General features: G+C 40.8%; 2 protein-coding genes across 3 annotated transcripts; one reads left to right on the top strand and one right to left on the bottom strand.

Annotated features, from left to right (window-relative positions):
• Nucleotides 1–1,166: 1,166 nt before the first annotated feature.
• npm3 (nucleophosmin/nucleoplasmin, 3) lies at nt 1,167–4,079 on the top strand. Its single transcript, XM_086169460.1, has 5 exons — nt 1,167–1,332; nt 1,452–1,537; nt 2,434–2,553; nt 2,663–2,756; nt 2,950–4,079. The coding sequence occupies exons 1-5, from the start codon at nt 1,260–1,262 to the stop codon at nt 3,057–3,059; spliced, it is 483 nt and encodes a 160-aa protein (XP_086025586.1). The 5' UTR covers nt 1,167–1,259; the 3' UTR covers nt 3,060–4,079.
• Nucleotides 4,080–9,904: 5,825 nt separating this feature from the next.
• LOC147236478 (E3 ubiquitin-protein ligase TRIM8-like) lies at nt 9,905–23,933 on the bottom strand. Of its 2 annotated transcripts, none has more exons than XM_086169447.1 (7): nt 23,375–23,933; nt 22,178–22,780; nt 14,122–14,217; nt 12,701–12,934; nt 11,971–12,002; nt 11,607–11,722; nt 9,905–11,483 (listed from the first exon to the last, which is right to left on the bottom strand). In XM_086169447.1, exons 2-7 carry the CDS (start codon nt 22,745–22,747, stop codon nt 10,831–10,833), a joined length of 1,701 nt encoding a protein of 566 aa, XP_086025573.1. In that variant the 5' UTR covers nt 22,748–22,780; nt 23,375–23,933; the 3' UTR covers nt 9,905–10,830. The 2 variants fall into 2 exon arrangements, with proteins under 2 accessions (XP_086025573.1, XP_086025565.1); XM_086169439.1 differs by having other exon boundaries at nt 23,371–23,932.
• Nucleotides 23,934–24,598: the final 665 nt, after the last annotated feature.

The following is a 24,598-nucleotide window of genomic DNA, read 5'->3' as shown; positions in this document are numbered from 1 at the left end:
ATTCCATTCACATAATATTAATGTGTCAATTCGTGTAAGTTACTGTTACAATTGAACTTGTCATATAATCCGCTATCCCTTAAAGAGCAGCAATTAAGTGCTAAGGTGGCTGCAGCTTGCCAAAATTTATTTTTATTTTTTTGTAAAATCTTAATAATTAATATTTGCTTTGGCTGCTCTCCTTATAGGTCACCACAGCAATTCACCTTCCTCCATCTAAACTGATTCTCTGTATCTTCTCTAATAGAGACTAACTTCATGTCCTCTATAAAGTATCTCTTCAGTCTAAATAAGATCTGATAAATACTAGTCGCAGAAATAATTTTAATGTAATGTAAACTGCCATAAATGTCTTACAAAACCTACTTTTATTAAATTTTGCAACAGATAGTAAAACCTGACTGATAATTATATTCTGTCCAAAAGCCCATAAGCTCTATGGATCACTAATCCGCTAATACTTACCAAGTAATTTAAGATTGAATAAATATGATGTGACAGACACCCTTTTATCTGTTTATCTGATGTGAGTGTGTGTGTGTGTGGGGGGGGGGGGTGTTAAAAGCAAAATCTTTTTTGTTTATGACTCCTGTGAGGACACTGAGTCCACTACTGGTACATGTTTAAAAATAGAAAATAAGGAGATGGGTTTTTAATTTCAATGAGATTTCATCTTGATCTTAAATCTACTATCCATAAAATAAGAGTCTTCAGGATCTCGTGATTATTTTTCTTCTTCTCATTAAGATAAATCTGAGAAATTTTACGAATAAGAACGCAAGTTCTGTAGGGATCCGCCCTTAATACACACTGACAGTCAGTATTACCTTGTGCAACTGAAAACCTCCTTGTAACATTTTGCAGTAGGCCATCAACTTCCTCTGACAAGTATAGGTCATAAGGTCATAAGAGGACTGAGGAATACAGTAAATTGATATTCAATTCCATGTGAAATAGCTGTAGTAGTCTGTTGTGTAAGTTACATTTCGCCACCATCACACTTAAAAGCATGATTATATAAATGTAGCTGGTTTAATTTTCTTGTATTCCAAGGCGTTGACGTTTTCCAGTAATATGTCGAACATTCAAGTTGTCAGTATAAGGCTGGGAGAGGGAGAAAAAAAAAAATCAGAAGCTACTTCCGGCGCACAGTGATGACGTAGAAACTACGTTTCTACTTTGCGACGGCATCGCTGGTGAAGCGCATTTTCGTTGCTTTAGCCGAGCCGCGGACAACAAACACAACGCACCTGACCACAATGTCTCTCACGGACGAGTATTCTTCGGACATCGCAGCCGGCAGTCAGTCAAAGCTGGAGAGCTTCCTGTTCAGTAAGAACCACTTTCATTCCCTTCTAAGTCGCTCCCCGCTCCGGCGGCGCACACGTGGGTCTCCTCCCTCGATGCTCCGGCGTGATCCCCCCGTCTGCCGCCGTGTCCGTGTCTTCTAGGCTGCGAGTTGTCCTCCAAAGTACCTTTCTTCACTTTCCAAGGCGACGAAGAGGAGGATTTGGAGCACTTCCTCGAACTCAGAACGGTATGTACAGCTCAGACCACATTCCTACATGTGACACTTCTGTCCTGTCGAACCATGTTGTTTCCCCCTCTGTTTTTGACGTGAATTTTACAAGTCCAGTCCTCCAATTTTTTGGATTTTATTTTTGGAAATTTTTTGAAACCATTTCTCCCTCCAAACTACCTCTCATCGCCATCAGCATTGGATGTCCCTTTGTCTAAAGCTGGTATTATAATTTATTGCATTTTAATTCGCTGCTGTTCTTTAACGCTTAATACTAGGAATTAAATGAATGAAGGAACGAGAAGCAGATACCTTTCTCACATTTACTGTCCAATGTCACAATTTTCTTTGGGACCACAGAGGAGCATGTTTCTGGCCTCGGCGGTCCCTGTAAATGTCCCAGAAAAGTCAAGTCAGATTTGGGTTACATGGTGCCGAATGACAACACAGTTGTCTCATGACACATCAAGAGCCCGTCTGAACCACACTCTTTAAAGTTTGTCAACATTCCCCCCGGAGTAAGTATTTGGCGACAGTGGTAAGGAAAATCTGCCTTTTGCTAGGCAGACACTGGACAGATCTGAGCTGGACTGGTTGGGGTCGAAAGAGAGTGACAGGACAGAAAGTGAGGAAGCAAGAGTGTGATAGAAGAAAGGGGGGTTTGTGAGGGTTGGAAGGTCCATGCACAAATGATATCATCCGAATGACATAACACTTGCATGGTAGTGGCTGACTTGATACAGTTATAGTTTTAATAGTCATAACACATAACAATGGCGGACACCTGGCAGGACCGCTGCAATAGATCAAGCCAAGCCCCCGGGGACTCCATTGAAGATATGGGGTGACTATTATGGTTCCCGAGAGTAGCCTTTCGAACACATTTCGAGTTGACTGCGCCAACTTTCCTGCAGGTGTGTCTGGGAGAAGGAGCCAAAGAGGAAAGTAATGTGGTGGAGGTCACAGCAATGAATCACCAGGGAAAGACCATTTCAGTACCTATTGCCAACCTCCACATCAGCTGCCTGCCAATGGTAAATACAGTGGATGGACAAATATTTTTTTTCTGGCATGTGAATCTACATCTCTGCCAAGGTCTTGAACTGTTCTTGAACTAAACTTTCTGAACTGCTCTCTCCTCAGGTTAGTCTGGGGGAATTTGAGCTGAGAGCCCCAGTGACCCTCCGACTCAAGGCTGGCACGGGACCAGTTACCGTCAGCGGACTACACCTCATAGGTAACTATTATATTCCAACTTGACTAAAGTGAGCAGTATTGAACTGTCATTGCTCAATAAGAAATTGTCCACATCTGTATCTTATTTAGCCATTAATCTCGATTTGACTGCATCTCTGGTTACTGACATTCAATATTCAACAAGGACTTAACTTGAAACTAACCTTAGTTTGGATCCGTCTGCCCTTGTGCAGCTTCAGACTTGGACGACTCAGACCTGTCCGGGGAGGAGGATGACGACGAGGAAGACGATGAGGAGGAGATCGCCCCCATTAAGCCAGCAAAGAAGAAGCAGACGTTGTAGGCCGAGGGGGGGGTCATCAACAGGCTCCCGATAGGCTGTTATTGGTTTGTCTCAGATGGACATGTTTTTCAAAGTTCATAAGCCCTTTCTATCAAGTGAAACTTGGTAGAAGCTGAGAAACATCATGACCAGAGCGCACAAATTGTTGCCTCTATCTCACCCGTGAAGTTTAACAGTGGATGCAGCATTCACTGGAAGAACTGTTTTGCTATTGAAAGATACCTAATTTTTTAACTGTATATAACATGGCTGCCACTGAAAATGGACTTGTTGCATCAGTGGAGGAAAGCACTTCTTGTACCGCTGTCATATTCCGATATTAAGTAAAGATGCTGTTTTTTTTTAATAGTAGAAACAACGCATGTGCATTTGCATTCCCAGATTTAAATAAATGGTGCAGTCACTTGATTTACTTGCGTACGGTGACTTTATGGTGAGAGGACGAAAAGCACCTTTGTAACTTCACTGCAGTTGTTTGTAGTTTCACAAATACGGTTTTCTATGTGTCTTATCATAAATGTGAACATTTTGTAGTTCTGCCGAGTCAATACATTTTGCGTGGTTTGTTATTCCCACCTTTTTCAATGATTTAAATAACTGAAAATACACAGCCCCTGTTTTTTTAATATCCATTAGATGAGTAGCGATGATGATGCCTCCTTTGCAAAAAAAAAAAAACACCAAACCATAGTGAATTCATAACCCCATTGAGCATGCCAATTAGGAAGGTAATTTGTGATTGGAGTTTATAAATGAACAAAGCAAAAAGATAATCCTTCATGACATCCTTCACCATATACCACATAACTCTTTCATAATCTACCTAAGTCTTACTCTGTATCACATCTTCTGTTGATGCATCTGAGGTGAAGACCCAGTGGTGACACCCCTTTGTTTTGTTTCCCTAAATGTATTCTCTTTTTGCATTGGAATGAAAATTTGAACGGCTCATCCACCTGATGTTTTGCTAACTCCTGCAATATGTTTAGACGGCACAATAAAAAGTCTGATCACGATGAACCTTTTTTGCATGTCAATGTTTTTAGTTAATTTTACCCTTTTAGTCTTAAGACACATCTTAAGTCACTCAATTTCAGAGGAATGAAAACTTGGGTTTAGACCAGGCATCTAGCGATGAAATTCATTACTGAAAAAGCCTTTTCTTTTTCATGGAAGGAACACAACCGTAATCACAGTAACTGCTTCTTTGATTAATCAGTCTCTGCCCACTTTCTTCACTCCCACTATCATCACTTGCCAAAAAACACAGAGGAAAATATTTAGTTGCCTTTTTTTAATCTCCGAAAGGGCAAAAATGATAAACAACTCCCTCAAATGGGGAAAAAGCCATGTTAAAAAAAACTTTGCAGAAGAAAAATGCAGATCATTTTACTTTGTTAATACTGCAAATACCATTTTTTTACATTGATAATGTCACCTATCTTTTTTTCCAGGGAGAAAGTACTTAAAGCAGGCTCAAAACATCACAGCAGAATGTCCTTGATTATTTGACAAATACACAATTCAAAGTAATATAATTTGCTTGATGTAAGTCCTGCAATCATACAAAAGCAGGGATTTAGTGCTTGAACTTACTTTTAACTTTTGGAGTGGAAGTGACAACTTTCAAATAAAACTTTTCAAAATAGAACATGAATCTTCTCATTTTCACAGAGCAATCGGAAATGGTTTGCATTCGCATATTGTTTGGTTTTGAAAACAACCCTTTTCCTTCATTGTTGATGAACAATTGTGAAATTGTTTTGCTGAATTTGCCAAAATTTAAGGTACATGTACATCATGTTCTTTTCTTTTTCTTGTTCTTTAAGAAATGTAGCAACCGATTATAAAATACTAGTTGCAAGTACTAAGATACATTGATAATTTAGTAATTTAGATAATTAACTCTGCAACTATTTGATCATTGTTAAAATGATTCATCGATATGGCAGCAGGGGTCAGACTATTATAACTTCTGTCCTCAATGTGTACTCATACCAAGTGTCCTACTTATCGGAGAAATGGTCACCTGTATGATGCCCTTGATACAAGGTTTCTGCTAATAAGAGTGGGAGACACCACATGGGATGCATTATACAGTGGGGAGAACAAGTATTTGATACACTGCTGATTTTTCAGCTTTTCTCACTTGAAGAGCATGTAGAGGTCTGTAATTTTAAAATAGGTACTCCTCAACTGCGAGTAACGGAATCTAAAACAAACATCCAAAAAAACACATTGTGTGATTTTTAAATAATTAAATTGCTTTTTATTGTATGTCATAAGTATTTGATCACCTGCCAACCAGAAAGATGGTGGCTCTCACAGACCTATTAGTTCTTCTTTAAGAAGCCCTCCTGTTCTCTACTCATTACCTGTATTAACTGCACCAGTTTGAACCCCTTATCTGTATAAAAGACACCTGTCCACACACTCTATCAAACAAACTCCAACCTCTCCATAATGGCCAAGACCAGAGATCTGTGTAAGGCAATCAGGGATAAAATTGTAGACCTGCACAAGGCTTGGATGGGCTACTGGACAACAGGCAAGCAGCTTGGTGAGAAGGCGACAACTGTTCGCACAATTATTAGAAAATGGAAGAAGTTCAAGATGACGGTCAATCAGTCTCGGTCTGGGGTTCCATGCAAGATCTCACCTTGCATCAGTGATCATGAGGAAAGTCAGGGATCAGCCCAGAACTTCATGGCCGGACCTGGTCAATGACATGAAGAGAGCTGGGACCACAGTCTCAAAGAAACCATTAATAAAACACTATGCCATCATGGATTGAAATCCTGCAGTGCATGCAAGGTCCCCCTGCTCAAGCCAGCACATCTACAGGCCCTTCTTAAGTTTACCGATGGCCATCTGGATGATTCAGAGGAGGAACGGAAGAAGGTTATGTGGTCTGACGAGACAAAAAAACCTGAAGGATCTGTATGGAGGAGTGGACCAAAATCCCTGCTGCAGTGTGTGCAAACCTGGTCAGGAAATACAGGATATGTCTGATCGCTGTAATTGGCAACAAAGGTTTCTGTACCAAATATTAAGTTCTGTTTTTTTGATGTATCAAATACTTATGTCATGCAATAAAAAGCAAATGAATTACTGTATATCAATCAGCAGTGTATCAAATACTTGTTCTCCCCACTGTAAATGTGGTATACACAATCTTGCACCCTTGTGTCTCTCAGCTACAGTGAGTTTTTATCCTGTACCCTTTGTGGGATGCTATAAGAAGGTAAAATGACACCAACTCACACCTAACTGTATCACTGCATCCCAGCTTGGCTTGGGTGGTTTATATCCAAGAGAGCGAGACAGCAGAGTGATAAAGGGCTCATGTCGGGGATCACAAATCAATGTTTAACCTTTTTATGACTAGATAATGTCACCTTGACTGGGAGCAGCTTCTTATTTTCTGATTCATAAACCTCATCTGACTGGTGTATTCTGTGAGGGAAGTTTTGTGACCCTGCACAGCGCTGTTATTGAGTACAACAGTTTTATGGCCTGATGTCTATGCTGCGTTAAATCCTCAACACAGTGTGGAGGTTGAAGCCAAAAGCAAACCTCCTGCACTGTCTGGCATCTCATTACATTGAAATCTCCATCCCTATGTCTGACCTTTTTATTTGTCATCATAGAAAAACATGTCTGAAATACTGTCATACTCAAAGTTGCTCTGTGCCATCAGAATATTTATCAATACTTATAAGTATACTTATAACAGTGTTTGGATGGCTGCTGTATAATTTATAGAAGCTTTGATTACACATGCATACATTTTTTCTCACACTTTCAAATGTTTATATGTTCCCAACACAGCGATGCAACTTGTTGTTTCAGCCCGTCAACCATTTGATGCAGCATGTCCATAATTCTATATGATTTTCCCGCTTAATCCTATACTTGTATTAATATGATTTGGTAGGGAAAAGTATAATGAAAAGCGAATGCTACGATCTGTGGAATTTACACAGATGAAGAAAAAATATAAAGAGAATGCATTGTAAACACACTGTGGTGTGCAGAACACATTGCAAAAGGCTGCCCCAGTACTAAACTTAATAAATGTTGAATTAATGGTTTTCACTCCATTAACCAGACAGTTGTTAACAAATGAGGTGGGCTGATTATAAATGACTTATCCAGCATCATTGGAAACCAAACCACAGAAAGACCAGTTTAAAGAAAATAAACATTTATCTGTGAAGTATTGTGAAATTACTCTCAACAGCAGCAAACACACTGACATAACACAATGAATAACCATAATCTCAAATTACTTACAGGAGGAGTACTTGATTAAATGTACTCTCTGTCTCTGACAGTTACAGGTGTCACTTCCACATCAAAACCCAGTTACTATGGCAACTGTTGAGGCACACCACTTTGTATCCTCAACCAAACTGATACAGCTGTTCTCCACAGACATTTAAATCTGACATGTCAAGAACATGCATCTTATCACTGGTTCAATTCTCCCTTCCTGTTTGTTTTGGTTTTCTGTCAAAAAGGTAGATGTCCATTTCTCTCCTGCTGAACCTCAACACAGCTCAGGTTTATGGCACACTGAGTGTTAACGGTTGAAAATAGATCTGGATATCAATAAGAAACTGGCAGTGGATCTACAAAACTGAAATGCGCTTTAACTTGCTTAAGGCTTGAGACTTGCTTATCTTGACACTGGATTTGAAAATCATCAGTAATTCCACCTTTATACATTGAATTAATACTTATGCATGTACAACATACTACAATACATTGTTAAATATGGTTTCTATGTTTTCTATTATGAGGAAAAACACATTCAAAACTACATTTGTAATGTCTCAACAGAGAAACACATTAAGTTAGAAAAATATCAACACATCTATGTACATTCAAAAGAAATAAAAGTGATGACAGGAGAAAAAATACATATTGAGAAAAAGAGAAGACAGAGTGTCATCTTTAATTCCAAACTGTTCCTCTGGCCACTGGCTAAAGCACACAAACAACAGCTGCACAACAGCTGACAGTTCCCAATTCACTGAGCACACATGCACACAGACACAGGCTCACATCCTGCTTCGGGCAGGGGTGTGTAGTACTAATACATATAGAGTGCCAACACACCTGCCACAACAGAACACAGCTGTCATGTACATCACCCTTTACCCGATACATAACCTCATATTGTGTACACACATACAAACACACTGAACATAATCCTGTATAACCAAGGAAGTAGTCGGACTTGATGATTACGCCTGGCACCTGAGCGCACATTTATTCGCACAACAGGATTGGACCTGCACACAGGCTGCACATTAGGCAAGCAAAGCCAAACACACACATGCAAGCTGCACACCTTTCTCTCAGCTTACTGTTGAGACCTGTGCTAGGATTGAAACATGATAACCTCGGGCGAGTTATCTATTATGAGTTGATATACACTTTCAAGGAATATCTGTATTCATCCCTCACTTTATTTTTTAAAATTGTGTGTTTGATCTAAATACTGTGCCTTTTCATTATTCAAATGGACAGGATTAATAGCGAGGCCTCCCTCAAAATATCTACTGTATGTTTTATTAATAACACACACTAGAGCAGCAATGCACAAGGGGAATGCTAATATGATGCTACACACAATAAATCTCAGATTGATGCCACACTGTAACTGAACCTCTGTGCCTCCCCTTCCTCCTCCGATATTCAGTGCTAATGGGACCAGCTCCTTTTGGAAATTTTCCACTGTTTCTGAATATGAATGAAAAGAAAAGGACAACTATAATGGGCAAGGGTAGAGTGACACCAAACAGGACGGCAGAGCATTTTACAACAGATAAATAAGTGATGCTTCTCTTTACTTCAACTGACCAATTCTGTGCGCTTTTCCCTCCTCCCACTTATACCTCCTCGATTCCGCCCCTCCTCGCTTGCACCGGGGCGAGGGGAACATTGAAAGGGGTATGAGTGATAAGTAAATGACTATACTATGCTGGCTCTCATTAAAACTCGGCACTTATATCATCTGTCGCTCCGCTCCTCCTCCTCTGCATTCAGCCGCGGCAAATGATATCCCGGGAGAAGAGGAGATGGAGGAGGGGAGGGAGGAGCTGCTCATCAGTTATTCCTGTTCTCTGACCTAACTTGACAACCAGTTCCAATAATGAGACAAAGAAGGATGAGACAGATTTTGCCAGAGACCCGGATGTTGACAAGGAAGTGAACTGTCCTAAATTGGAAGATAATGGGGCTACTTTGGCTCTGCTCTGCATCAAATCCCCGCGCAATCACCCCTGCTGTGTTTTCAAATTTTTGTGAATACAGAGACATACACGCACGAGGCCACCCTGTAAAATGTCTTTTCATCGACATTCTATGAACTATGAATCAAGGATGGATGCATTAAAGTGCATTTTCCTAAACACAGGGAGCTTCACTAATTCAAATGTGGCCTGGGGAACCAAATTGTAATACCTAAAAAAATTTAAATCCCTCCTCAAAGTATTATCAAACAAAATATGACAATTTTAAAAAGTAATACAAGATAATATTTAAGATTCCAAACTAGGGCTAAGTAACAAGTAGGTAAAGACCGAACATAGTCAGTCAATTCCCTGACGGTCACTCATTCATGAATAATAATTCATGAAAATCATCCACGAATGATCTTGAAAGTCATAATAAAATTATACAAACAGAAAATAAATGACTTGCTGAAGAAAATTCACAAATACTCAAATAAGATTATCCAAAATTCAGGCTATAATTTCTTTGAAATAAGAAGATTAGCAAACAAAAGCCAGATCAATATCAGTAAATTACGAAAAAGACACTTTTCAAAAGTTTCAAGTTATACACATTGCATATTTTATAGTGAATATGAAAGCCTTGAAAAGCATTTCAATTACAAACTGGAATTAAACTTAATGTATGTATTTTCATGGTTTGTACCTTATACATGATTCTCGATGATATAGTTAATATGATTTAAACAAATTTTAAAAATTTCATATTTGTGTTTTCAAACACAAAACAAATAAATTGAGTGAAACTGCATTCAATTGAATACTTGCAACAGGATTCTGGAACTCACACCAAATTCTACATTTCTTAACAAATAACAGAATACATGTCAATATAGAGAAATGGGATATATAGGGGTATTCTTTGTTTGTTTGATTGTTTGTTTTGTACAAAGTAAAAAAAAAACTTTTGAGCACAACAACAAATTATTTCATATTTGCAGCAGTTTTGGTTTATTGTTATCCTTGACTGAAAATTTCTGAAAAACCTGACAAGCATCTGTAGTCCAGTGTTTCTCTAAAGCCACATCGACTCCCTGCATGCTTTTAGCTGCAGACAGGGAAAAAAATCAAGAGCTAGAAAACTGCAATTACAATAAAAGCATGTTAGTCTTTCAGGCACTGAAGTCTCTGGAGTCTCAAGTCAGGCATCCGTTGAACAACAAGTCTTGTCTTTAAGAATCGACTGCATTTAAGACTATATTATTCATATTAGCACTTCCACTTTGAATGTAGGAAAAGAATTCACAAAAAAAGTGATGACGGCTATGTTCAAATGTAGAAAAAAAAAGACTCCCAATAAAGGAAATGAAATGTCAAATTAACTTCAAAATGGAGGTATGTTGGAAATGCATAAATTAATGTTAAAACCAAACTGGTAAAGAAACCCAATTAAAAAAAACAATGAAACTGTAGTGCCAATTCTGAGCAAGTGAAACAGAAGAAAAGCCAATGCTTATTCTGGGCTGCTATTTGGTCCCATAGTGCTTGGTTGAAGATTGACTGTATAGCCCATAGTAGTCAGGGTGCCTGGCTGCTTGGGAGGCTTCCATCAGACCCCTCATGGGTAAATGCTGCAGCGGCTGGCTTGTGGGTAGTGAAGCGTGAGTAGTGAACTCCTGAGAAGTAATAGCGGGGAAAGAGTCTGGTGCCGGGTACCGAGTGCGAGCAGCAGGGGCCCTGGAGCAGCAGCAGTTATTTAGAGTGCACATCAGTACTTTCCTGCCTTCATACATGGTTTGCTGTGGAGCTGCTCCACTAGGGAAGTGGGCGGGAGGAAATATAGTCCCTGAGTGGTGGCTGGAGCCAGATCCGACACCCACCATGGGATGGGCTGAACTTTCAAGGAAGCGACTGTGGCCTGGTCTAGGGTGGGGATTCGGGAGGAGACCATCGGAAGAATACATCGATGAATTTCGATGCCTGTGATCAGCCAGAAATGGCTTTTTGCTGCTGTACAGCATTGAAGTAGTGTCCTGGGAGGTTGAGTTCTCTGTGTTACTCTCCAGGAATGCCATCCCATATTTCCTCTTATTTAGTCTTGAACTAGTCCCAGCATGGGAGCCAACGGTGCTGCCATGCGGCTGAACAGTCTCAAGAATGGATGCCTCGTGAAACGGCTCTGAGAATGTAGTGGTAGGGCAAAGAAGGGTGGATAAACATAATTCTAGAGGGTACAACAACTCTGAAAATTATTCAAAAAATATTCCTAAATCAAATTTCCAGGAATGCACTTCTTTCCTACCTTCAAGGATTTTGCGCAGGTTCTTCTCCCTTGTTGAAAGTTCCGAAAATAAGTGATGGGAATTGAGTTGGCTCACCATAAGAGGAGCAACGGCACTATTGAGATGAGAATTTGACCTGCAAATATAACATAAAGTCATATTTAATAGGCTGCATGGTTTCATAAAGGATGTAAGGACCTCAGAACATGAAGTCCTTCCACTGCATCAGGCCATAAAGCATCTCTGGAATTCAACAGATGTTTGCTTTGCATAAATAAATAATGGGAAGAGGTGTAAAATGTATGTTTGAAAGCACGTTGCTATGGCATTTTTCACAGTTTTTTCTCCGTGGTGAGTGGAAAATTCTCTTTGAGAATTACTTACCTCTCAATTAGTAACTGGTAAGGTTTTGTGTTCTGGAAAAGAAAGACATTTAATTTCAGCAATCCTACAATGCAAACCAAGCATGCGCATACACACACACATAATGTCATATTTATGTTGTATAAACATTTTTTCTGATAAAGATGTACCGTAATAAAAAATGCATGAATGCAAAGAAACAATAAGATAACCAGACAGATTAAGGTAAAGATTGAATGTAAAGGTTTTGTGAAGAATTTCTATCCAAATGGACATGTGTTGTGATGTGTTCACAGACTCTTAGGTTTTCAAGGGCTTTCATTTGGCGGTTCTATTTGTCAGCGCATGCCATTTGTCTTCTTATGTGGGCTGTAAATGTGCAAATTGGAGTTGCACATTTGGATGTGTTGCTTTAAGCAATTGCATCAAATAAGACATCATCACTCGAAGCTGCATTCTGAATTCCTTTTTAAAAAGCAATTTTTTTTTCTATGCCATCAGGTAATCTTATGTGTATTTAGTTTTGATTTAAACATTATCTAATCTTAAAATGTTTCAAAAAGCTGTTAATTTGAATGAAATTGGTACGAGATGTACGGTTTATGAGTTGGATTTAATGTGTAACTGACAAAAACTATAAAAGGATAGGAACACTCAAAGGTAATTTATTAAAATTAATTCTGACTAATTGTCAGCACTCAATACAAATCAGTGAGATTCATATTAGTGCAAGTGGAGAGAAAATTTTTACCTTCATAAAGTTTATACTTTCAGCTCTTCTGAAGAACGTCTGTAGGGAGCTCAGAAGTGTCTCAGCTTCTTGTTGCCTCTCATTTAATTGCAAAACTTGCTGGGAGTTTTTTCTTGTATAGGCAGTGAAAGCTCTGTTGACCATCTGGATCATTTCGGTCTGGTTCGCGTCAATCAAGGCATGCATCCTCTGATACTGCTCTCTCACACGTTCCTTCAGGTCAGACACCGCGTCCTGCGGACAGAAGAATAGTCACTTAGAAGAAGGTGAAAATAGAAGTGAGGGGTTTTGCACATCATCATGAGGAGTTCTATCCAGCCGATGACACTTGACCAATCTCATGCATTTTAAACAAATGTGACGTCTGAGAGTAGTGTGTGCTGAGCAAAGGCAGACTAGGCCTACAGAATAATAATGGTGAATTGCATTGTGGTTAGTGTAGAATCCGGCTTTTCACAGAGCTTGAAAACATGTCAGAACATGTAAGTTTTCAAATACACATGAACAAACTAGCTCTCTGAGCCACTAGTTGGCCTTTTTTTATTTGTAATTTTTTCATGTTTATGTTAATGATTAGTTTGTCTTGATTGAGTTTTATTCTTTTTGTCCTGTAACATCAACTGTTACGTGCCAGTGCTGTTGTCGCACCCTGGTCCCCCCCCCCTCACTTGGGCATAAAAAAATATAATCTAATTATTGGTAACAATGTACTTTAATTTGTTTTGTTACATTAATTGTCAGTTGATTTAACTGCTTACCATGGGAGATCATTAGAAGATAAGTGCTAATCCACAATCAGATCAGGACCAAACATTTTAGTGTCAAGTCTATGTTCTATATCCTTCAATCTTACTCAGGGGGGAATGCAGTGTGTAAAGAAATGGAAAGGTTCTATCACAGCCTAGAGTTCTGTCCCCCTAAATTTGGCCCAGGGATTGACTGGCAACTGGTCTAGGGTGTATCCTGCCTCTTGCCCAATGCCAGCTGGGAATGGATATTGCCCACCCCTACAACACATCCCACCACAATCCTTTGTGCAAGATAGGCAGTATAGACGATGAATTCATGGATGCCGAGCATGGCAATGGGCACTATCGAGAAAGTCAACAGAAGAAACTCAACGGTATATTTACTTTTTGCAGAATACATTTAGGGCTTTTTGATTTCAAGTACTGTACGGTGATAAGAAGCTTGTCTCTCATTTATACTGGCACACTTATACAAACCATCAGACATATTTACACAGTCCATTGTCGCACCCCAACATTGTAGCAATTCACAGGTTGAAAGAAATAAAAAAATCGAAATAATTGTAAACCAATGAACAAAAATGAAAGGACAATATAAAAAGTCAGGGACCTACCTTTATGATATTGACAGCTAAGTGAGTTTAACAGTGCATGCATCAGTTCTCACTGTACCTTCATCAGTGCCTTGTCTGACTCCAGTTTAGTAATCTGCTCATCGACGTTCCGCACACGACCCTCCAGTCTATCTTGCTGCCTCATTAGCATGGCCTATGCAGAGATGACAAATAAGTGATGGACAAGACAGACAAACCACAACAGGAATCCCTGAAAATAGAAAACTTGGCACAGAAAAGGAAACATCTTTGGCCTTTGCCTGGATGGTATTTATGAGTCTCTAAGGCAACCTTCCTTCCGCTTCTTATTACACAGAGGAAATGATGGCTGCCATCAAACAACTGCATGCATTGATCCCTTCAATGTCATACAAGTGCATTGTTGGAACCGGCTAACATCGTTTGGACAGTGTAGGAAGAGGCACTGGGCAGTTGAATCAAATCAAATATAACCCCTCTCCATTAACATCAGGAGATAGAACTCAATCTACAGGAAGAGACAACCCAGGTACCAGGAGAGGGCAGGTAGGATTTTTAATTAACTCTCTCGGCGTGGTTAAAATAGAGTTTATCAATAAAAGAAGCCCAGCTCTTATAGCAACAAAGCCCAGTGTATGTATTTTTATGAGATTAAATGTGCATGTGGGGGAGGAGGAAGGGTTGTCGAAATCTCACTACCCTCTCTGCTTTCTGGTTTTGCCACATGCATTTGCCCTCATTGTTTGCATTGGCCTCTGTGTCAGTGACAGATTGTCATGTCTGTGTGCATAATGCGGGGGTCTGCTTTCACCCTCCGCCTGAGTGTGCATGGGAGAAAGGGATTGAGAGGAAAGCAAAAGTGCTGCAGGGCTCTGCCAAGAACACACTGAATGAAACTAAGACATAATGAAAGCAATAGAGAGAAAGTTTCAAGCAAAAAACGAGAGATAGGGAGAATGAGGACATTCCTGTGGTCTCTAGTGAGCGAGTTTCAGTGCAGCTACATTGTGGTATCACAGCAACAGGCCTCTTCAGCTGCTAACAACACTCATGGACAACAACTGGCTGGACACTACACTCCAATATACCACAGTGACGACTTCCAATTCAGCATCTCCTCCTTTTCGTCATTTTACTGGGATGGATAAGGATCTTTTTTTTTTTTTTTGGTTTGCAAGACTACAGAAAAATATTTGTCTTTTCAACTTCACACTTTCAAGTAAATTAGACTGTGAAATTAGCTATGGACCACTGATAATGGAGCCACTGACAAACTGGGGTGTGATTAGCCATCATGGCACAACACACCATAATTCAAAAAGAATACGATATGAATTAGGACACTAATAATTAGATTGTAGTATCAAGTCACTTGATTTCCACCTCCAAGAACAACAGACCTTCAAATATGTAGATTGGTTTATTTCAATGGCAGAGATTGGCTTTTCACAACATTTTGGAAACTCTAATATACATTGAGTAATCAGTACTTTATTTCATGTAAAATATCTGAATGTATGAATGTTTGTTTTTCCTGCAGGCTTCAACTTTAGTGATAGAACGTCTGATGCTAACCATTTTGATTAGAAGACAGATATAGAGCTCTCCTATGCCTTTTCAGACTGCATCAGTACACTTTTATTTACAAGCTATGAACCACTATGTACTATTCTATTTGAAGGAATGTTGATTGAATTGTTTAACATTTTAGTTAACAATCATCATATAAACTGTGTGAAATTGGATAGGGGATAATGACATAAGTTTCTTTATAATATATACATATTTGTATATTGGCTGTCTATGTAAATGCCGCTCTGGCAGAAGAAATTATGTTTGAAGAATAGGAAGCTATTTTTAATTGGTATATCCACTTTTGTTTCAAGCAATGATTCGAGGACAAATGATAGCAAAACAGAAGCAGTGTGGTTCAACGGTGAACTTCGACTGCATTAAGATGTTCCCTTTAACTGATAAAAGAAACTATTTAAATGACGCATTTGAATGTTGTCAGTGTTTATCTAGTGGTGTTCCACTTGTGATTGTTGTCTTTTTGAGATAACAAACACAAATGCATAAAAAATAAAACATCTTTAGTCATGTAAACTAAACGTAATTGATAACAATATTATGCACGTAATTAAATAAAACTTACTTGTTGGCCCCTGATCCTTTAATCAAGAAGAGCAACTGAATCGACATTATTAATAATGAAATGCAAAGCTGCATCTTTACTACTTTATTTTTTGTCTCTTTCTACAATATATTCATCAGCATGAAATCCAATGCAGCCTCGGGGGGGCACGGCCAGTGTCTCCCTGAGCCGGCCCCAAGCCTGCATAAACGCAGAGGGTTGCGTCAGGAAGGGCATCCGGCGTAAAACTTTTGTCAAAACCAAACAAGCAAATCAAACCTAATAATCTCATACCGGATTGGTCAAGGCCAGCGTTAGGAACAGCCACCTTTGGTACCAATGACCTACAGGGTACCAATGGTAACTGGGCTACTGAAGGTCAAAGAAGGAGAGGAGGAAGGCATGATCAGAAGCAGAGAGAGAAGAGGAAAGTCAAGAGTCTGGAACTGAGAGTAGGGATTCTGAATATTGGGAAAATGACAGGAAAAGGTTGAGAGTTGATCGACATGATGCAGAGAAGGAAAGTGGATATACTGTGTGTCCCAGAAACCAGGTGGAAGGGTAGTAAGGCTAAAAGCTTGGGAGCAGGCTCTAAGTTGTACTATCATGGTATTGACAGGAAGCAAAATAAAATGGAGTAGGAGTTATCTTGAATGGGGAATTTGTAAGGAATGTCCTGGAGGTGAAAATGTCAGATTGACTAATGAGTCTGAAACTGGAAACTGAAGTTGTGATGCTCAATGTTCTTAGTGGCTATACCCCACGGGTGGGATGTGAGTTTGAGGAGGAGAAGTTCTGATATGAGTTAGCTGAAGTGATGCAGAATATCCCCAAAGATGAAATAGTGGTAACTGGTGCAGACTTTGATGGGCATGTTGGTGCAGGCAATAGAGGGGATGAAGAAGTGATGGGCAGATTTGGTATACAGGATAGGAACGCAGAGGGACAGATGGTGGTAGAATTAAAAAAAAAGAATTGAAATGGCTGTGGTGAACACTTTTTTCCAGAAAAGACAGGAACAAAGGGTAACTGCAGAGGGTAACTTATAAGAGTGGAGATGGGAGCATGCAGGTAGACTACATTTTGTATAGATGAACTGCAAAGTAGTTGTAGGTGAGAACGTAGCCAGACAGGATAGGATGGTGGTTTGTAGGATGACTCTGGTGACAAGGAAGATCAAGAGGACAAAGGCAGAGCAGAGGACAAAGTGTTGGAAGCTGAAAAGGGAGGAATGTTGTATGGTTTTCAGGGAGGAGTTGAGAAAGGCTCTGGGTGGTCAGGAAGAGCTTCCAAATGATTGGACAAGTACAGCTAATGTTATCAGGGAGACAGGTATGAGAGTATTTGGTGTGTCATCTGGAAGGAAAGTAGATAAGGAGACTTAGTAGTGGTGGACTGAGGAAGTGCAGGAGTATATACAGAGAAAGCGGTTAGCACATAAGAAGTGGGACACTGAGGGAACTGGAGAGAACAGACAGGAGTACAGGAAGATACAGCTTAAGGTGGAGATAGCGGGAGCAAAGGCAAAACAAACTGCGGACGATGACTTGTATGCTCAGTTGGACAGTAAGGAGGGAGAGGATGATCCATACAGGTTGGCGATACAGAGAAAGAGATTAAAAAGGATATATGGCAGGTCTAGGTGATTAAAGATAGAAAGAGAAATGTATTAACAGATGCTAGAAGAGTGATGGGACGATGCAAAGAGTACTTTGAAGAGCTGATGAATTAAGAAAAATGAAAGAGAGGCAAGGGTAGAAGAGGTCACTATTGTAGACCGCAAATTAGCAGAGATGAGTAAAAGTGAAGTGAGGAAAGCATTGAAGAGAGTGAAGAATGGAAAGACAGTTGGTCCTGATGATATACCTGTGGAGGTGTGGAAGTGTCTAGGAGAGGCAACGGTAGCGTTTCTGACTAGATAATTGAACAGGATCTCAGAGAGAGCGAAGATACCTGAGGAATGGAAAAAAGTGTGATGGTGCCCATTTTTAAGAATAAGGGGGGTGTGCAGATTTGCGGCAACTATAGAGGGATAAAGTTGATGAGCCATTCAATGAAGTTATGGGAAAGAGTAGTGGAAACTAGACTGAGAACAGAAGTCAGCATTTGTGAACAGCAGTATGGATTCATGCCTAGAAGCGTACTACAGATGCCGAATTTGAGAGAAGGTCAGAGAAGCCAGACTGAGATGGTTCGGTCATGTACAGAGGGGGAATAGTGAATATATTGATAGACGGATGCTGGGATTGGAGCTGCCAGGCAGGAGGTCTAGAGGAAGACCAAAGAAAAGATTTATGGATGTAGTGAGAGAGGATATGAAGGTAGTTGGTGTGAGAGAGGAGGATATTCGTCTCCTTCAAAAGTAGCTTTAGGATTGGCAACAGAACGTAATCTTTAAAGTTGGTGGCAATCAGTGCATTTGTGTTGATTTGCTTACATTTTAGTACAGGAATACATTTCTGTTGAAGTTGCCATATTATGCTTTAAAATAATTTCAACACTTTACATCATAATGTTTACATTCAGAATGTTTATTTTTGTGAAACATTTTCAGGAAAAAATAAAGACATGTTTAGGCCTTGCTCTCTCCCTCACCGCACACAACAGTCCTTGACCTAAGTGTCAAATAAACAGGAATTACTTTGATTTTGTTAGACCATTTAATTCATTCTATTGTTTGTTTTTTCTTTCTTATTTTGATGAAGCTTTAGGAACACTACAAATCCAACTTTGAGGTTTGACATCATATAAACCGGTTTTAATCATCCACAGCATAATGAGATGACAGTGAACGACTGCTTCATTTGGGAATTCTTTGTCTTTGTTTGATCTGGAACATAAACAAATGGCGAGCATCCTGCTGGTATTTTAGACTAAATTATATTTTCATAATTATAATCCAAATATGAATAAGATTTTTTTTTTCAGAGATACACAGTTTAACTGCTGTATTTTTTAAGTACAATAACACACGGTCAAGACCTGGCATTACCAGAAATGTAAAGCAGCTTTACAGCCAAAGGAGACAGGCTTCATTCTACTCTATAGAAAACAACCTACTTTAAAGCAATGGACCAAGGATAGACAAGAGGCCTTCCATTTCAGTGAGCATGAGTACTTGACTGAAGTCCTTGGGGAATAATAGTATAATTTCCCTAAAAAAATATTCCCTCATAAAATCACAGAACCCAACCTTGAAAGGAGATATCTGTCTTTGTGTGGACCATACTGTGAAATAAGCTAGGAGTGTTTTCAAAAAGAGTAGACCAATTCCATCATTGAGCTGACCATGAGAAGTGGAGCACCAACTTCATTATTAAAAGCATTACATGATATAGGAAAGTTTATGTTCAAAGATTAAGATAAACTTTGAATCACTTTGATCGATTTCAACTCGAGTCAAAGGTTATAATGATGATGCCTAGCCATCCTTCAGAGAGCCCCTGAAGGATGGGTTTTAAAATGGCAGCAATTTTGTAAATGTGTCTGGCAGGTGACCAGCACTGTCAGCCTGCAGGCCAACACACCATGGCATGAATAGCAATGGAAGAACGGCCACATGGGACGATGTCTGCGAATTATTGACAATCCATGAGCAATCCACTAACGGTCCCATTGTCGCATAGCATGGTTCCACCGATAAGCCGAATCGAGATCCTTTTTACAGCTGTTCAGTTGAAAGTGTTTTTGAATGATGCAATACAATGCATTCATCAGAGTCTGACATCATCCAAATCACATGGACAATCACCAAACCGATCACCAAATTGATCAACATGAGGGTTCCTCGACTGTAATATGACGTGCAGAGGATAAAATGGCATAGAACAAGGTATTACAACAGTTTATCTTAATTGTAGGTAAATATAGCTGGTTCAGTGTGTTGTCATATGCTAATATGTGTCCTAATTGTCATATCTAATGCTCACATTCAGCAGAAGCATGACACCATGACTGCCTTGACATATACAAACACACATCTGCAAAATTGCTTTGCTATGTTTCTGTTTTCACACTTTTTGGAGTAACGATCACGCACAGATTTAAAGCTCTGCAGGCTGGACAAGTAAAGTAGAGTACAATATGGTGCACAAACAGATATGCGCATTTAGCGGAACAAATGCGTCGACAGGTGTGAAATACTTGTAGGCTTAATGCTAATGTAAGTATTGCATCGACTGTTCATGAGTTGGCTTCACATGATCCCAACAGCTTCTCTGGTTCTGGATTGCTTCAGCTCAGCAACTAGACTTTCCTTATTTTGCTAGGATTCCTCCCCGAACCTTTTTTGCTTGAAATAGCATGGCGGAGCGGGTGGGAACTGCCTGATCTCCCCCGTAGCAGTGTGAAAGCCTACCCTTATCAAGATTGAATCTGTCAATGATCACTTTCCCCGCTGTCCTATTTAGGCATCCAGACACCCACCAGTTGCCAGGAAGCTCATGTTTAAATGAGAAGCCTCAGGCTCAATGAACAGAGAGCCTCTTTCACAATCAACTGACAACTATTCCCCACATCTGATGTCAACAGACTGCCCTCAGCATTCTGGGGGACTGATTCACTCTAGCCAGATACAAGAAACTGCAAATGTCAGAGCCTCCATGACTGATGGTTTCCTGTAGAGGTGCCTGAGAGAACCAAGGTGAGGTTGTGTGGGAGGCCTTCCTCCTCCGTCTGTCCCCAGGACAACATTACCATTATATTGCTCTGCTTTCTTGTATTTAAAACACAAGCACACCAGTGAGAGGTTACTGTAAATGTCTCCTTTGACAGCTATACAGCCAAAGATAACCTAAGATATGAACAGAGCAACTTCGGTATTTCCCTTTCTTATTTATCCCAAAAGCAACAGAGAGTTGCCAGGGGAATATAGAATCCTTTAACAAAAATAGTCCACATCTCTGTCAAGGAGGACCTCTTGTCTTCATGGGGAATTATGGGAAGCCACTCCGGCCTCAAATTACTTTAACAAATGACCCAGGGAGCACAAAACGTTTTAGGTAGAGCACACGCACAGAGTGGACAGTGTTAAAAAAAGAGTCAGGAACTCCATTTACCCTTTGCACATAAGAAAGATGAGTGGGTGTGGGCATGTATGGATGTGTGGCGAGCTGCTGTGGAAAGGGCTGAACAGACATCTTTTGTCCCAATAATAGCTCTGAACCAAAGCAACAGTTTGCACAGAAGAAGTTTGCTTTAGCCCTTTGAGATCTATACACCGGAAAAAGCCACACACCAAAAACTTTCCCATCTGGGACGGGAAACGAAGACGCAATAAACAGCAGATGTTTAAAGTAATCAGATTCTGACGCTCGAGTACAGGAGCAGCCACAGTCCTGACACCTTGGCCTTATGGGCGATGCATTCTGTCAATGATGCTGAGGCCAGCCTTGCCAAGATAGTTTATTCACTGGCTGCCAGTTGAATTAACACGGATACAGTAGTTTCTTTTTTCTCTTTTTTTTCACGTCCCCTATCCTTTACCATCTCTCCTGACATTTTGTTACAGAATTACCACCCTTTTCCAGTAAATCGTTAAAAAATAAAGATAGGAGCTCCCTGGTTTGTGTCTTTTTACACATATCACACTTCCTTCTCACCAATTGTATAATCACTTTATTCATCAGCCCCCCAAAGGCATTACCAGCGTGTCTTTCCTCATTACAGAACAACCTGAGAATAACATAAACAGAATACGGGTCTGGTCTCCCACTGGTCACGTTTTTTTTCAGTGGATGTAGATGGCAACTTAGCTGGAAGGGAGGGGGGCGGGGGGGCTAATGCGAAGGCGTGGCTGCGTGGAGCGGGTCGCCACGATCAAGGTTAAAAGCAACGCGTGACGTAAAGCCCGTGCGTGTTTGCATGTTGTTGACACCGGGCCGCCTTTCACCTGTCCAGTCCTTTCACACCAGATGCAACGGAGGGAGGAGCAGAGTTGAGAAAGGGGGACACGTTTTCCTCCTTGCGGTTTGATAGTTTGAGGTGAGTGAGATTTATCTACCTGCATTTGCAGCCGCTGCGTATCCACGTCGCACACCGTGTGTCTTTGGTTAGTGCAGTGAGAGATGCAGCAGAATGGACACAGGGCCACCTGCTCTTCCTCACAGTGCAGCAGCCTGTACTCCTCATGACTGGGACAGGTCCAAGCGCTCAGCTCCTCTGCATCGACTAACAGGTGTCCCGGGGCCGCGCATGGTTGCTGGAGGTGCGTCTGGATGTGCATTTGGCAGCAGGGCTCCTTGCAGCGCAGACAGACCTTCCGCACAGGCAGCGGAGGGCCCCGTCTGCAGAGGACACAGTGCAGCACTGCGGGAATTTTCTCAGTGTTCAGCGCGTTGAAGCGCTTCACTATGTTCGCCAGCTTGAAGTTCTTCTCCAGAGAGGGCTTCTGGTCATAATCGACATTGCACTCGGGACAGCGGACGGTGGCGTTATCTTTGGCCCAGGCCTCTGAGATACAGCTCTTGCAGAAGTTGTGCTTGCAGGGCAGCTGGATGGGCTCCTCAAAAACATTCAGGCAAATGGGACACAGGAGCTCCTCTTCGAAGCAGCTCTTCCAGTTTGCATCCATGACTCCCACTGGGTGTCAACCGTCGCTGGGTGACTAAGGGAAGCAAAAACTGGGAGTAAGTCCATGATAATATGTTGCTGTTACAAAAGAAAACAAAATACACCATATTAAATTAGCCAATGGTTTTTTTTTTTTAGTTTTTTTTTTTTTTTTGGGGGGGGGGGCAGGGTGAGATTGCATTAGATAACCAAATGATCAAAATTCAAAAGTAGTACCTCATTAGTAACATAACTTCACAGAACCAAGTGACATAGCAGTTATTCGTGAGGAAATAAAGTCTTGAACAACTACAGTCATTCCATTTAGATTTTATTTCATCTAATAGTGAAGGTACGAGAATGAGAATGGAAATAAAGTAAGAGATTTGAGACAGAAAGGGACATCTCGTAACAGACGCGATGAAAATGCGATTAATAAACAACAAATAGACATGTATATATGTATAGATATACATATATATGTGTGTATATCTATATATACATATATATATATATCGCGAACCGCACCGGCATTCCGGCCCGGTGGTTTCCTGCCGTCAGCAAAACTCCCCGGCATCCGACACACACGTTTAAATGTCGTTCGGTGAAAAGAAACAAAGAAAATAAAATTAAACGTAACGTTACCAACTATTTGTGCTCCATGTCGTCGGCGGACTCCGGAGCGCCTTTAAACGCCACACCGCGTTGCGTCCATCCCGCTGGGAAGGAGAGAGAAAGAGACAGGGAGAGAGACGCCGTCCGATACGGTCCGCTCGGTGGGGAAAAGAAAAGAAAAATAAAAGATTCGACTTATTTCGCCGTTTTTTTTTCTCTCTCCTTCCGTCAAGCCCACATGGGCTGGAGAGTCGGAGGCTGGCGAAGGCGAGTGGAAAGTGGTCGGTGAGAGGGAGCTCCTACGCGTTTACACACACATAAACGCACACACACGCACATACACACCGACTGCCCCGCTCAGATAACGTGACCCGTCACAGAGTTGATACACCGCGGAGGGAGGAGCCTGGTGACCGGGAGGTTGTGCGAGGGCCCCCGGCCACTAGCCTCCGGGGCTCCCAGGGGCCGGTGGAACAGGGAGGCGGAGGGGGGGGACCCAGTGAGGAAAAAGACAAATAATAAGAGAGAAAAATAACAAATTGACTGTTAGCAAATGAAAGATGTGTGGAAGGAGTGCTGGGGTTGTGGAGGGGTCACTGGTAACCAGTGGGGCCTCCCGGTTCCTCCAACACAGACCCCCCTCTGTCCTATTTGTAAAAGTAACACATCCAAACTAACTCACCTTACTCACCGTTGCTCTTCTTCTGACAGAAATCTATTTGCCGTAGATCTGACCTCTGAAATACACGGGCGCGCAACGATTAGTTTCTTTTTTTTCCATAATCTTTTCACCTCCACCTGCCCTTTCTCCTTCACTTCTTGTATAAAATAGTCGATTCCTGTTTCACTTCTAGATACTTGCCAATTTTGGCTCCTGTCTTGTGACATACAGGAAATTCCTTGGCAATTGCACATTACTGAACATTTATTCATCGACCACACCGTCTATACACTTGTAAAGCTGTTGGAGCCTTGTCCAGCTGTCATTGAGTGAAAAGCAGAGTTCACCCTAGATGAGTTGCCACATATACAAACATGCAACCTCATTAGATGGATGGATAGAAATCAATAAAGCAAGCAAAATTCAAAAACAAAAATACAATAAGAAAAAACCTTGGCAGAAACATACAGAAGTGCAGTGGAGCAGATTGGAGGAGATAGTGTGTTAATTAAGGTGTTCCAGTTCAGTGGCCACGGGTCTGGAAGAGGCAGATGTGTTAAAGAGTCTGATGGCACCAAGCAGAAATGACTTTGTGTA

Source organism: Fistularia commersonii, chromosome 2 (genome assembly GCF_037954325.1).
Source record: "Fistularia commersonii isolate RoL2024-O1a breed Wild chromosome 2, RoL_Fcom_v1.0, whole genome shotgun sequence".
Lineage (NCBI taxonomy): Eukaryota > Metazoa > Chordata > Actinopteri > Syngnathiformes > Fistulariidae > Fistularia > Fistularia commersonii.
Note: the sequence above shows the minus strand (reverse complement) of the source record. Positions and strands in the feature narration are given on the sequence as shown.

Coding starts and splice junctions, on each gene's coding strand:
- LOC147236478 (XM_086169447.1), bottom strand. CDS start 22,747: ATGGATGCAAACTGGAAGAGCTGCTTCGAAGAGGAGCTCCTGTGTCCC. Junction 12,003..12,700: donor AAAGTATAAACTTTATGAAG/GTAAAAATTTTC, acceptor TTTCTTTTCCAG/AACACAAAACCTTACCAGTT. Junction 11,723..11,970: donor TACCAGTTACTAATTGAGAG/GTAAGTAATTCT, acceptor TTATATTTGCAG/GTCAAATTCTCATCTCAATA.
- npm3 (XM_086169460.1), top strand. CDS start 1,260: ATGTCTCTCACGGACGAGTATTCTTCGGACATCGCAGCCGGCAGTCAG. Junction 2,554..2,662: donor ACATCAGCTGCCTGCCAATG/GTAAATACAGTG, acceptor CTCTCTCCTCAG/GTTAGTCTGGGGGAATTTGA. Junction 2,757..2,949: donor CAGCGGACTACACCTCATAG/GTAACTATTATA, acceptor GCCCTTGTGCAG/CTTCAGACTTGGACGACTCA.